This window comes from Bidens hawaiensis, unplaced genomic scaffold, assembly GCF_021521415.1.
Source record: "Bidens hawaiensis isolate Kalapana, Puna unplaced genomic scaffold, B.hawaiensis_p1.1 tig00033129_1, whole genome shotgun sequence".
In the NCBI taxonomy this organism is placed as follows: domain Eukaryota; kingdom Viridiplantae; phylum Streptophyta; class Magnoliopsida; order Asterales; family Asteraceae; genus Bidens; species Bidens hawaiensis.
The window spans coordinates 84397-99862 of record NW_027495662.1 but is presented as its reverse complement, the minus strand read 5'-3'; the positions used below and the strand labels follow the sequence as shown (position 1 = coordinate 99862).

General features: G+C 37.6%; 2 protein-coding genes across 2 annotated transcripts; both read left to right on the top strand.

Moving 5' to 3' along the window:
- Positions 1 to 5095: 5095 nt before the first annotated feature.
- On the top strand, positions 5096 to 5605 carry LOC143584436 (uncharacterized). Its single transcript, XM_077066495.1, has one exon. The coding sequence runs from the start codon at positions 5096 to 5098 to the stop codon at positions 5603 to 5605; it is 510 nt and encodes a 169-aa protein (XP_076922610.1).
- Positions 5606 to 11127: 5522 nt separating this feature from the next.
- Positions 11128 to 12778, top strand: LOC143584438 (mitogen-activated protein kinase kinase kinase 2-like). Its single transcript, XM_077066497.1, has one exon. The coding sequence runs from the start codon at positions 11532 to 11534 to the stop codon at positions 12603 to 12605; it is 1074 nt and encodes a 357-aa protein (XP_076922612.1). The 5' UTR covers positions 11128 to 11531; the 3' UTR covers positions 12606 to 12778.
- Positions 12779 to 15466: the final 2688 nt, after the last annotated feature.

Here is a 15466-nt window from a genome sequence, read left to right as displayed (position 1 = left end):
CGAACACATAAAGGTCAGATTTCGATCTTAAAGTTCATGTTTTTATAGACGGTTTGCCATGAAACTTGAAACGATAATAGATCGGATCTAAACGAAGCGTAAAGTAGCGAACTTGATGCTAGGACGAACCTAATAAACCCTTAAACATGTACGGTTCGTTTAAGATAAACCGTAGGCCTTGTATTGAACGTTTCTAGAACTAAAGGTCCAAACTTTACGTGTTTTCGGGTCAAATCTTAACCAAAAACGACCATACGAATGATCGTGGGTTAGTCAAATACCATACCCATGGATTTCTCGGTAAAACGATGCTGATTTTGGGGATTAAGGATGAACAGTAGCGGCTGCTGCACAACTTCGCCTGCAAGCGAACTTCGCCTGCAAGCAAGTTCGCTTGCAAGCAAGTTCCCCTAACTAATCAACTTCGCCGAGTACATAAGTTCGCTGGGTAAGTTCGCCAAGCCATAAATTCGCCTGGTGATAAGTTCGCCAAGCCATAACTTCGCCTGGTGATAAGTTCGTTCAATGCTAACTTCGCCTGAGTTAAGTTCGCCGAATGCTTAACTTCGCTTAAATGTTAAGTTCGCTTAACACTAAGTTCGCTTACAGTAAGTTCGCCTAATGTTAAGTTCGCTTAACACTAAGTTCGCTTACAATAAGTTCGCTTAATGTTAAGTTCGCTTATGGTTAAGTTCGCTTAATGATAAGTTCGCTGGAGTTAGCGAATTAGAAAATAAATTAAAAACCTAATGAAAAATGTGTTAAGACAATTAATAGAAATAAAATTTTTCCAAGCTGACCTTGGATCCTGCTAGGGGCTGCCCCTTGGACCCTGCTAGGGGCTGCCGCCCCTAGACCCCGCTGCCAGGGGCGCTGCCCCTGGACTCCCGTTCGTTGTGGGTTATATAAAGATAGAAATACAACATTAGTAGTAGTAGTTAATTGATACATGTAAATATTATACAGTTAGCCGTGCACAGCTCAAGAAGGGAATAACGATTAACGGAGAGCGTAACAGGATTCAGGTGAGTTTCTAGCCCCATATGTGTTATGTTTTCGGGGCTGTGTGCATACTCAATATGTTTGTTAATACGCTTATCCTAAGAGATAAGTGTATGCCTTACGTGAATAATGTGAAATGCATGAATGATTGCTTGATGGTACGTGAACGATCTTCGGATATTGCACGTACCGTCAGGTTGTAACGCTATGTATAAGGTAAGTATGATATGTATGCTTATGTGTATGAATGTGATAAGGTTAATAAAAAAAGGAAAGGATGGTTGTATGGTTGTATGGTTACGAAGAGGGTACCGGGCCCTAATAATACTCGAGGTATGATGTATGGTTGTATGGTAACGAAGAGGGAATCGAACCCTATTAAAATTCGAGGAAAGAGGGTACCGAGCCCTAATAATACTCGAGGAAGGAGGGTACCGAGCCCTAATAATACTCGAGGAATGTGGGGCGTAATGCTCTTTATAACGTAAGATATGAAAGCAAGTTAATACAAAAGAAAGTATGAAAGTATGAAAGTATGAAAGTATGAATGAAAGAATATAAGTTTGTGTGTATTGTATAATGTATGATTAACTATAACTCACTCAGCGTAGCTGACTTTTAGTATGCACGCAGGTGAATAGGATGAGGCAGCTCGCTTGAGGAGACACGTGGCACTGAATAAGAGGCTGGCATCGGAAGACTCAAGAAGTTTAAGTTTAATGTTTCGGTTATTTTGAAAGACAAGATGATGTTTTAAGACAAGATGTGTTTTGTTATGAAATGTTTTAGGAAAGCTTTTATATTCCGCGAATGTTTTAATTAACTCTGATATTAGATGCGTTTATGAGTAAATCCAACACGAAAGTAGGGCCACCGGTAACGGGGTCTTACACCCCTGTCCAAAGCCCAAAAACGCCTTTTAAATAAAGTTATGGGCCTTTTAATGTTTTTTCAGCAGTTTTTGCATTTTTTCTTTTTGGGTTTGTGTTTGCATGGCCTTTTTTGGGCCCATTTCATATTAGAAACTTTATTTATATTCATTTTATGTAATGTGAAGAATCATACTTGAATTTTGATAATAAAGATTTTTCTCTTCAATTTCCTCTTGACCTTTGGGTGGGATTTGGGAGTTTTGAAAAGTTCTTAATGGGTATTCTTAGAATCAACGTGAACCGATCTTCTTGATCATTTCACTGCTGCATCAAAACCCAAATAAACCGGCCCGAATTCTTATTCGTATATTCGGATCAGATCAATTCGAATATCTGAATAACTAATTCGGATTCGGATATGGAATTTAAAAAAAAATCGGATTTTTCGGATTATTCGGATATTCGTTTAATCCGTATAAAAACATGTTTTTAGTGGTATTTTCCGGTTTGGTATATTTATCAGACTTTTATTTGAAGTTTAAACTTTAAATTTGTGTTAAGAGTAATTCGTATTTTCCGGTTTGTATGTTTATTGTGATTCTAAACTATTAAATGTTAGGAACAAAAAAGTAGGTAATTTTTTTAGGTTTATTTCGGATTATTTGGATATTATCCGAATCCGATCCAAATTTAATTCGGATAGATTCATATCAAATAGAAATATTCCTAATTCGTATTGGATTTCGGATAGGGTCCAAAAATTATCAAATCCGAATAACCTTAACCGAATAATCCGTTATCCGATCCGATGAACAAGCCTACATTATATGCCATGAACGAACTGACCATCACTTTCTCCACCTTGTATTTCAGAAAAGATAGTGGTCCAATCGTAGTCCATTAATAACTGATAATGAACATTGCATTTCCATATAAAATTATAGACAACAAAACAAACAATCACTGTGTCTCTTTGTATTTGAAAAGAAAAGGGAACCATTTACTTTAGGATTGTTCAAAACACCATAGGAGCGATCGATAACATTTATGAGTTGTGCGTGAGCATGACTAAATCTTTCTTCCTTATTTAACGCACGTTGTCGTAGAAAATCGGCTAACCAGTACCTCGTATTATGATAGGGAGTCATAAATCCACGAGTGTTGGTGTATGTAGTGTTAAAAAGGTAGTATTTATCCACGAGTCTTATTCTTTATTTGTCGTTTCTGGTCTGTTATCAGTGTCAAAAGTAAGCTTTTGCTTGTTGCCTTATTTTGTTGCTAGGTTCTTTGTTGTTTTTGATTAGTAATTATTATTATTTTCATTTAAGGCTCTATTCTTGAGTTCAACTTAAGGAAAGAAAGGAGATGAAAAGGATGGAAAGAAAGGAAATGTTGTGTTCCTATGATTCATTTAAGGAAGGAAATAATAAAAAGTGTGTTCCTGAGTTTCATTTAAAGCGAGAAAGGAATGGAAAGTGGAGGCTTTTCTAGTGTAAATTCTTTTTTCCATTTTGGAAGGAATTGGTTGGTAGGAAAGAAAAGGAAAATAAATTAAAGGAAAGGAAAATGAAAAGAAAAGAAAAGAAAGGAATAGAAATGTTTTCCTTTATAAGTGAGCTCGGAAACACAAACAAATACTTATGCAACAAATTCAATAAGGTTTAGACAAGAACTTAAAGTAAAAAATAGCATGATAAGCATGTAAGAAAATAGAAAATTGTTAGATATGTAACTAATCAATTGTCTAATACTTTTTAATTTGCTTTGCTATTAACACAGGAGATCTGCAGCTTAGCTCCATACTGGCAACAACAGTGATTATCAACCCACTGATTCCAGAACTTGCAGATCTGATAAACAGATGCGCACACACCACTTATCCCAATAACCAACAACAAAGATTGATAACACAACAAAATGCCACACTTCCAGGTGAAGGAATTGCAGTATGATAGGTTCCTTGGGTTGGCTTGACTAGAGCGTAAACGAGCCGAGCCGAATGTGATGTAACGTGGGGCTATAAGGTTGGGCACGTAAAATCTATGCGCATTAAACGTGAAACTGCAGTTGGTAATTCTTACCGATAAACCGCGGCGTGGTAATTCTTACCAACAAACCAACTAGTATATATACAATTTCAGGAAAATTGTGGATCATAGTGTTGTAGCTTTAGCTGAGTTGTTGTACTGTCTTCTGAATGGATGTCCAGAGTTCAGTCCACTAATTATGCCTCCTTAATCATCATCGCCTACGCTCTTGTTTGTTTCCTAGTGTCAATGGAAGCCAATCAGAGCATCACCATCATTATCTACGTTCTTTGCCTATTGTGGTTACAATTAGTCTTACAGGTCATTTGACTTGATTATGTTTTCTTCAGGAAAGCCACATCTAAGCCCTAATTAGCTATATTGGGAAATCAAACATCATCAACAAGATCATTCATTAAAAGTTAACCCTCTTTTGCTTAAGCTTTAAGTCTAAAACATTATCGTTTTTGTTTTGTTCCCGAGTCTTTAGTCAAAAATGTCTTTTATTCTATATTAGAATTAGCTGGGTAGCTCTCTGGACTTGGTGCCATCCTAAAACATCAGTTGTCATATTAGAGTTTATCATTTTGGTATTGAAATATGTTGGATTAATTTCTATTCCCGGTCACAAGTCGGTGAACCGGGCCTAAGAGGTTTTAACAAGTCGGTTAAAGTCTAAGGGGTATTATGAAACATTTCATATGCTTGGTGGCCAAGTTCACCTTGTTGGCCAAGTTGACCTTGTTGCCCAAGTTCTTCTTGGTGGCCAAGTTAAGTGGTGACCACATATTATGCTTGGTGACCAAGTTGGGTTACTAGTATAAATAGATGTACAAAGTTAGTGTTAGATACAACAACAACAACACAAAAAACCAACAATCACCACCAAAGATATTGTAATCAGTTTTTTAAGTTATATTTTCTGGTTATAATATAAGTCGGTTATTTCTAAGTTGTGTGTTAATTATCGTTTATCATTCTTGAATTGGTATCAAAGCTCGGTTCAAGAACGCGATAATTAACGGCCAACAAAGAAGGTGTCTCGATCGAACAAGTTGGTTTGATTTCCTGAAGAAGTTGTTATCGTGGTTGATCGAACAAGTTGGTTTGATCTCCCAAAGAATTTGTTGTCATTGTCGATAGCATAGTTCGTTCAGTTTTTACTTTATTCAAACAAGTTGGGTTTGAGTAGCCATGGGTGACACGACTCCACCGCCGCCGCCAAAGGGGAAAGAGAATGGGCCATCTTCTGTTCAATATCCAATGTTAACTACAATGAACTATACCGTGTGGGCTATGAGGATGAAAGTAGTCCTAAGAGTTCACAAAGTTTGGGACACCATCAACTCGGGTGTCCCCGATGAAGACAAAAATGACATGGCTATGGCCTTGTTGTTTCAATCCATACCGAAAACCTTAATCATGCAAATTGGAGATCAAGAAACTGCTAAAGCCATGTGGGATTCGATTAAAACCCGACACTTAGGTGCCGAACGGGTTAGAGAAGCACGTCTCCAAACCTTGTCAATGGAATTTGACAATATGAAGATGAACGAGTCAGATTCCATAGATAACTTTGCGGGCAAGTTATCGAGCTTTGCCTCGAAATCAGCAGCTCTCGGCAAAGTTATAGATGAAGCAAGGTTGGTAAAGAAGTTTCTCAAAAGTCTCCCAAGATCGAAGTATATTCAAATGGTTGCTTAGCTTGAGCAAGTGTTGGATCTCAATAAAACGGGATTTGAAGATGTTGTAAGCCGACTCCGAGCCTAGGAGGAGCGAATCCGAGAAGAAGAAATTCAAGGGGGTGACAAGGTAAACTTTTATTCGGTAAATATGATTCATCAAGCCATAGAAGTTTTGAATCTAACGGGGGACGAGGACGAGGAGGTCGAGGTCGCGGCCGAGGCCTTTTTCAATGGCCAATACCGAACCCCTAGTACCGAACAAGGGTCCTCAAGTCAGGGAAAAGTAAGGGTGAAGAAAGATCAGTCAAAGATTTTGTGTTACCGATGTGACCAGTTTGGTCACTTTGCATCCGGTTGCCCGGACCGAGTTCAAAAGGGTCAAGAAGCAAACAAAACTGAAGCCCGTGAAAATTTTGATGATGCGGCGTATATGCATCAAGTTGTGTTATTAAATGAACAAAACCTAATACTAAAGAAATACGAGACCGAACTGGTCGAAGATGATGTATGGTATTTGGATAATGGGGCAAGTAATCATATGACGGGAAATCAGTCATATTTTTTTAGAGTTAAACGAGAACATAACCGGGAGGGTTAAGTTCGGAGATGGGACATTTGTTAAAATCAAGGGAAAAGACTCAATTCTTTTCCAAGGAAAATCGGGTGACCAAGACTTGATAACCGAGATTTATTATATTCCGGAGTTAAAAAATAATATAATAAGTCTCGGTCAAGCAACGGAGTCCGGATGTGACATTCGGATGAAACACGATCTTCTGACCATGTACGATGAGAACGGGAGGTTACTCATGAAGGTCAAGAGATCCGCAAACCGACTTTAAAAAATACGAATGAAGATTGGAGCTCCCGTGTGTTTGCAATCAAAGATCAAAGATGATTCATGGCGTTGGCATGCAAGACTTAGGCACATCAATTTCGAGTTAATGAAATCGATGGCTAAGAAGGATCTTGTACGAGGTTTACCACATGTTGAACAAGAAAATCAGTTGTGTGAATCGTGTTTGGTGGCTAAACAAACGAGGCGTTCGTTTCCGGCTACATCCTCGTTTAGAGCATCCCAACCTTTGGAGTTATTTCATGGTGACTTGTGCGGTCCAATAACCCCATCCACTATCTCGGGTAATAGGTATGTGTTTGTTATTATAGACGATTACTCATGATATATGTGGACATTTTTATTGAAAGAAAAAGGTGAAGCGTTTGAAATTTTTAAGAGGTTTAAAGCCCTAATCGAGACGGAGGCGGGTTTACCAATGAAAACTCTCCGAACCGATAGGGGAGGAGAATTCACTTCACGTGATTTCAATCGGTTCTGCAATGAGAGTGGAATTATTCGGAATTTAGCAGCCCCGTACACGCCGCAACAAAATGGCGTGGTAGAAAGGCGAAACAGAACTTTAATGGGGATGGTGCGGAGTATTCTAAAGGCAATGCAGGTACCAAATTATATATGGGGAGAAGCGGTCCGACATTCAACCTTTTTAATCAATCGGGTCCCAACCCGGGCCTTGGTTGATCAAACACCATATTAACTGTTCAAGAAAAAGAAATCGATTATTGAACATGTTCAAGTATTTGGGTGCATGGTGTATGCTAAAGTTGATAGTGTACATCTAAAGAAACTTGATGATAGGTCAAGACAACTCGTTTATCTCAGGTCGGAGACGGGTTCAAAAGCATACCGTCTCTTCGATCCGAACACCAAGAAAATTGTTGTTAGTCGGGACGTTGTGTTTGACGAAAACAAAGGGTGGAATTGGGTAAAGAAAGTCGAGAAGAATGACTACGAGCCGGGTATGTTTCTATTGTTTGGGGGGGTGCGGTTGACAATGGATCTGGTCAAATCGAACCCACTATTGAAGAAACGTCTAGAAGCAACCCGGGTAGTCCAAGCTCTGAACCTACATCATCGGTTCAACCCGAGTCCAACGACTCAGCCGAACCAAGTCATATAGGGCCTAATTCCTCAATCCGCTCTCAAGTTCAGTCGACGAGTAATGGGTCACAGGTCTATTCGGGTGATAATGAGGCCCAAACGGGTCTAAGATGTTCAACCCGAGTCTCGGTTTTACCAAGAAGATTACAAGAAGATTATGTGAACTGAGTAGCTATTTTGAGGCTAAGTCGAACCAAGAATGGGTTCGAGCTATGAATACCGAGATCGATTCGATAAACAAGAATGAAACATGGAGGTTAGTTGAACTTCCAAATGGTGCAAAATGTATCGGGTTGAAGTGGGTGTTCAAAATCAAACGAAATGCGGATGGAACGATAAACAAGTACAAATCTCGGTTGGTTGCAAAGGGTTACGTGCAACAACCCGGGATTGACTTTGATGATGTTTTCGCTCCGGTAGCCCGAATCTAGACCGTTCGGCTACTAATCGCGTTGGCTGCATCTAGCGGGTGGGAAATCCACCATCTTTATGTAAATACGGCATTTCTACATGGTGAATTGAAAGAAGTTGTGTTCGTTTCTCAACCCGAAGGATACGAGAAAAAAGGCGAGGAGGCAAAAGTTTACAAATTGTCAAAGGCCTTGTACGGGTTAAGGCAAGCTCTCCGAGCTTGGAACACAAAGCTCAATAACATCCTACGAGACATGAAGTTTCAAAAATGTTCCAAGGAACAATCGGTTTACCAAAAGACGGATGGGAAACATTTTTTGATCGTAGCCGTGTTTGTGGATGATTTATTTGTGACAGGTACAAGCTCGAGTATAATTTCCGATTTCAAAAAGGGTATGGCGACCAAGTTTGAGATGTCGGATCTCGGGAAGTTGACCTACTATCTCGGAATCGAAGTAGTCCAACAAGAGGACGGGATAGTAATTACACAAGAAGGATACGCCAAAAGGATTCTAAAGAAGACTGATATGCAAAACTGTAATTTGTCTCAAGTCCCGATGGATCACGGTGTCAAATACTCAAAAGCCGAGAATGAAGTCGAACTCGATGCAACCGAGTATCGAAAGGTAGTGGGTTGCTTACGGTATTTATTACACATTCGTCCGGATATGGCGTACTCTGTGGGTATTGTTAGTCGATATATGCAAAGCCCACGAGAATCTCATGGTATGGCAATACGACACCTATTGAGATATTTGAAGAAAACGACGAGTTATGATAACAAGTACGGGAAGAACGGGTCCAAACGACTTGTAGGTTATTGTGATAGTAGTCACAACATAGATGAGGATGATGGTAGAAGTACCACGGGGCACGTGTTTTATTACGGGCAATCTCCAATTACATGGTGCTCACAAAAGCAAGCGACAGTTGCACTCTCATCGTGTGAAGCCGAGTACATGGCGGCTTCAGCAGCTGCATGTCAAGCTGTATGGCTCCGAGAGTTGTTGAGCGAGTTGACTGGAGAAGCATTACAGAAAGTTATGTTGAAAGTTGATAACACGTCTGCAATAGCCCTTTTGAAAAATCCGGTTTTTCACAACCGAACAAAGCATATAAAGTCTCGCTTTCATTTTATCCGAGATTGCTACAACGGCGAGGTCGATGTTAAGCACATTAGCGGGAAAGAGCAACGAGCCGATATTCTCACTAAAGCACTCGCAAGAATCAAGTTCATGGAGATGCGCGAGTTACTTGGAGTTGAAGACCTTACTAATCCGAATCAGAAATTAGGGGGGTGAATGTTGGATTAATTTCTATTCCGGGTCACAAGTCGGGGAACCGGGCCTAAGAGGTTTTAACAAGTCGGTTAAAGTCTAAGGGGTATTATGAAACATTTCATATGCTTGGTGGCCAAGTTCACCTTGTTGGCCAAGTTCACCTTGGTGGCCATGTTGAGTGGTGACCACATATTATACTTGGTGACCAAGTTGGGTTACTAGTATAAATAGATGTACAAAGTTAGTGTTAGATACAACAACAACAACAACAACACAAAAAACCAACAATCACCACCAAAGATATTGTAATCAGTTTTTTGAGTTATATTTTCTGGTTATAATATAAGTCGGTTATTTCTAAGTTGTGCGTTAATTATCGTTTATCATTCTTGAAAATAAACCTATACAATAATCGGCTTTGATTCTCCAGTAACTGATATTGCTATGTGGAAGTGGTAGATTTGACTGATGACCCTTAATTGTGGATTCTATTTACATTATTTTAGTTGTATTTTCCTAAATTTATTGATTTTATTACTTTAGCATAGATCAGAAACACGGAAATCGGTCGCTTCTTTGCTTGTGTTCAGGTGATGATTTCCTATTTCTGATTGAATTTCACTTAATTTTGTGCCTTCAGTTCGTTCGTGCTTTTAGTGGATTGTTAACTGTGATTTCCTTTTGCATGTATCTCATCAACAAATTCACTAATCGCGCACTTCTTTGCTTACGTACACGTGTCAATTAGGTTTACACCTTATTGCTATTACATTAGGTTGAATTTAGATTAACTATATGGTAGCTGATGTTAGCGTCTTAGTTATCGACAAAATGATGTTTTCATATTTAGGTAAGTTTGTATCTGTCTTCTTATATATTGTCTTTTGCGTATTACCTTTCTTCATATATTGTCTTGCCCCGTACTCATTGATTTGATTGCTATTTATGTAACGTCTAATACTTCCTTGCCAAATCTCAACGTTGAGGAAACATTGAAGACCTGTAGACTTATTCTTACGATCACAGGCCTATGTGTTTGACAGCAGTGGCAGATTGTCTGCCACCTTTATAATAATTTTAATTGTCGTTAATATCTTTATAATCTAAATTCCATGATGTTGAGCAAAAAGCTAAAGACAGCCCAAGTATCAATTTAAACAATCGAGCTAGACCACGAACAAAATACAGCAGCAACAACTTTACCTGAATATACCTGCCAGCAATCGGCAATATGTGAAATGTCACTGTTGTTGCGTACTTAAAGTCAACAACCAGTTTATGTTTGGTTTTCAAATTATTTGATACTAACAATAATCGGCATTCTATTTTGAATTATGCATTCATTGACTTTATTACAAGGTATAAGTAGCTGGATAAAAATGAGATTGTCAATGGATATGCAATGAGACATTTTATGGTTAGAAATATATATGTGTTGTACTCATAATTGTTGATTTTGTCTATTGAAGAAAATTTTTTATAGAAAAATTGTCTCTAATTGTTTGCTGCTTATTGAAGTTAGAAAACCTACCTGCGATGGCTTCAGGGGTTTGGCCAGAAGATAATAGGTATGTCATGCTTTTTGAAGTATTTATTAACTTTTTTTACGCTTTTTGAAGTGGATATCCATGCAAACCGAGAGAATAATGACTTATTCTCGCAGACTATCTTACTAAAATGGCTCAACGATTGAGCCTCTTTTTATATACATAAAAGTCTTGGAGCTTCTATATGAAGCTGATGATTTCTTATGAAAGTCAATTAATTTTCATTTTATTTTTCTCTCTAACATTATAAATACTTTGTTACTTTAATATTTAGTAATTTTCCAAAATCCACTAATGATGTGTATGAACTCAATTTGACAACAACAGAAAAGATGGCGACCACCAAGATTTCCACATTTATGGGATCACCAACCATTCTTCTTCTCTTTAGAAACTTGTGGTTTCTGGAAAAAGCTAATCAATATATAGACACAATCTATAGATACAATCATTTCTGACTCTGTCCTCCTTCACAATCCAATTTGTAGAACAAATTACCAAAACTTTCACAAGCCAGTGAGTGAGGGCGGTTTCCAGCAACCGGGAGACCGCTCCATCACCGTAGGTTGTCCACCTTTCATGTAACGCCGGCCTGCCCCTACTCTTATTTCGAAGCTTTATTTATTAAGGTGATCATCTCTAATGTCCTAATTTGTTACATATATGTAAATCTATCTTCTTCTCTTTGAAGTTGTACAAGAGATTAATCAATCTGGAAAGTTATAAGAAGAGGCGGAATAACAAGAACAAATGTCTAGAAATGGCGAGTTGTCGCCATCTTCTCTGCCCGGAGAATGGGATCGTGGGAAAATGATTGGATCGGGTTCGTTCGGGGTTGTTCATTTGGCAATCAACAAATCTAACGGCTCGCTTTTCGTGGTGAAATCTTCTGATTCCCTTGAAGGGAATCAGTCCCTCGAGAATGAAGCTAAGATTCTCGAAGCACTAGATTCCCCTCACATTGTACAATGCCTTGGGAAACACGTTTCTTTTGGTGAAAACGGGCACCAAAAAATAAATCTTTTCATCGAGTACATGGCCGCCGGAAGTCTTAGTGACGTCATGGAAAAACTTGGAGGAAAACTTGACGAACAAGTCGTTCGTGTGTACACCCGAGAAATCCTGAAAGGTCTAAAGTATCTCCATGATATAGGAATTGTACACGGTGATGTCAAGTCTCAGAACGTGCTTTTGGGTTCACGAGGGAATATAAAGTTAGCAGACTTTGGTTGTGCAAAACAGCCAAAATCAAACACGGGGCCCACCAATCAGAGGTCCCTTCGTGGGACCCCATTGTGGATGGCCCCAGAAGTCCTCAGAAACGAGGGAATAGATTTCTCGGCTGACATTTGGTCTTTTGGGTGCACAGTTATCGAAATGGCAACGGGAAAAACTCCTTGGGGTGAGCTCGGGGCCTCAAATCTAATGGCTGCGGTGCTAAAGATCGCATCAAGTAACGAGAGGCCTTCGTTTCCTAGTGGGTTCTCAAATGACGGTTTGGATTTTCTGAAAAAGTGTTTGGTGAGGATACCGGAAAGGAGATCAACGGTCGACGAGCTTCTAAAGCATCCGTTCCTTAACGGTGCAGCGGATGGTAAAAGCACACAACAAAGGCACTTTTATGATCACATGTACTCGCCGTTGAGTGTTCTGGATATCGGGCTTGATGATGAGGGCTACGAGTCGGATGGGTCGGAGGAGATGAAGATAGCAAGTAAAATACCGTTTTCAGTTAGGCGTTATGAAAAGAGAGGGTCATCGCGAAAGCAATGCACAGAAAATGAGACGGTGTCACAAGAAAACTGGTTCACGGTTAGGAGTTAAAAAGAAAGAAAGATTGTTTCTACAGTTGATGTTTGAGATGTATGATTGTGTAGGATTAGATTTATGTGTTGGCTTGGAAACTGAATGTACAGCTAAGGAAATAGATTACGTACCAAGTTCTCTAAGTAGTTGTATCCGTACGTTTGAAGATAAATACAAAAATCAAAAACAAGAATAACTATATTTTCATGCAATCTATACGTACGATGTTCTTGGTACGATGTTAGTTAATGGTTCTTTTGGTTAGCAATGTTAGAAAAGAAAAAAAAAGAATACAATAGATACCGAGGATCACTCTGTTACCTATGAGAGATTACAACTATTTCCCGCCAAGCAAAAGTACTGTTGCAGCCAATGTGAATCAAGGAATCCACCATCTTTTTTGTTGTATTTTCATTCTTAAGTCACTTTTCTTCCCATTGATATTTCTTTTCTCTTTTGTAATCAACAACAACCAACAATTAAAACAATACTCTCAATAGTACATATCAACTTGGTTTACTATTTGTGGCCTCTCAACAAAAGATAGTATCAAAGCAGTGAATGATTCTTGGGTCATCACTTTTGTTCATGCTCATCATATATCATTCATTAAAAAAAAGGGTTCAAACATGCGACCAGCCATGCCAGAAAGTAACAGTTTGTCTAACGAATTGTTAATCCAGAAGGAAAATCTTTTAAAAACAATTAACATCAACTTTTGATGTACAAAAACAACGTCAACAACGATAACAATAGTCGGTATACTCTCGGTATCGGAAATAGCCTTGTCGGTGATAATTTTCAAACAAACCCCAATTACCAAAATCAGCCTCGTAATCCAAATCAAGAAGCATGATCAAATAGGAAAACGTTTTTTAATAAGAATGGTAGGAACCAAACACAATAGAATAAATGGAAATTAATTATTAAATGAAAAAAGGGCATTATCGTCCAAATAAAAACCATCTCAATCCTATTTTTATCCTGCTATCCACGTCTCCAATTAGTTTCTAAGAATTGTTGGTAATCATCGAACAAATCTGTAACAACTCGGACTTTCCAAAGTTAATATTTATACTAAAGCCCGACCCATTTCAATGCTCGGGAAATTTTATCGCTTTTATCTAGGGGCTAAAATGCAAAACTTATTTTAACCCATTCAAAAAAAACTGGTTAACCCGTATCCTAACCTTTAGAACCGTTTACCTGATCCATTTCCTTAACCGTGACCCATTTATGTTTCTTGGACCTTAATTATAGCGTTTAACTTGGAAATCAAATCACTGGATCTATTAATCTTGCCTTATGAGACCTGCCGACACTCGTAAATTCGTTAATCGATCAATTACGGATTCGTATTTCCTATTATAACCACCGACGCCAACCCGTTAACTATTATACAAGAAAACGAATATCATAATTCAATTAAACGCGCATGTAGTACCCTCATAGCATCGCAGACGAAACCCCCATAAGAGATTGTATTATCATAGCTTCTTGTATCCTATTTTGATCGTTGTTGTGCCGTCTGCTGTTCGGCTTCGTTACCCTATCGCCGATTGTGTTTTGAGGTAATTAATTACATCATCGTGTTTGCCGTTCTTCGTTCTGTCATAACCCTAACATTAATTTATTTAATACTTACCGGATAATCGGATTGTGAATCTAGGGTTTATTTTTCATCTAAATATGTCTGCTGGTTATATAATTTTATTTCAGATCTTACACAACAGATCTGATAGTGCACTTGGTTGTTGTTGCGTTAATGGTTGTGGTCGCTGGGACCAAGGTTCGAATCCCCCAGCCCTGTTTTTACCTATATTATTATTTTTTTTATTGTTTTACAATTATATTAATATATTAAATAACCTAATTAATATTATAATATTATAAGACTTATAATTAATTTATATTTTCTTAAAACCGACACTTTAACTAGCCACTTTTCCAAACATTTGTTGAAACTATATACATGCATGTAAATATATTAGACTATTTAAAATAATTATAAAGGTTTTAATAATTAAAAAGAGTGTTAATCTAATGTGTGTGTATATATATATAATCTTGTTGATTAATATATTAAAATACATAATCTACCTAATTAGTTTATATAATTATTGAGTATTTTATTAAAGTTTTTATTTTATGTAAATTATTTATTATCTATTAATTTTTATTTACACTATCTACTTTAAAAGAAATCCGTATTAAATAATAAAAATATATATAAATACATTTAACGCATTTTAGATTGAAATCTCTCTATATAATTTACTAAAAGTCCTATAAACTTTTACTAAACTACTTTTTATGTAAATTTGTAAAATTAAAATAATAATACTTACGATAGACCGTTGTTAATTAAAAGCAATAAAATTAATAATAATAAATCTTTGTAATATTAAACTTTCGTTAGAGTGTACCCGATCATCGAATCTCGATCTTATATCTAGTATAGCTTCGTTGTTCTATCCATATTTATTTCCTCAACTATTGTTACTTAGGATTTCTCGTTGACAACTTTCGAAGAGCGTAACTCTTGTTTACTATCGTTCTTACCGCACTCGCTTATCTCTTGCTTTTTGCTAAGGTGAGTACCACATTCCCCTATTTTACTCGTTTCTCACGTTTTGGGGACATATGCGTAAATATACTTTCATATATATTTATACTCAAAACTACAACTATTGTCTTATGTGTTAACAACTTATACCTTACTTGTTTATATGCTTATTTGCTTTGTATGCTTCCGCATTCGGAGAGGTCCAACATAATCTCAGTCTAGTATGATCATACGCCAGTCGTTAGCCTTTGTGCTTCTCGACATCTCAGTTATACTTGCTCATTTGGTTAATTTGTTATTCTCATATGACTTG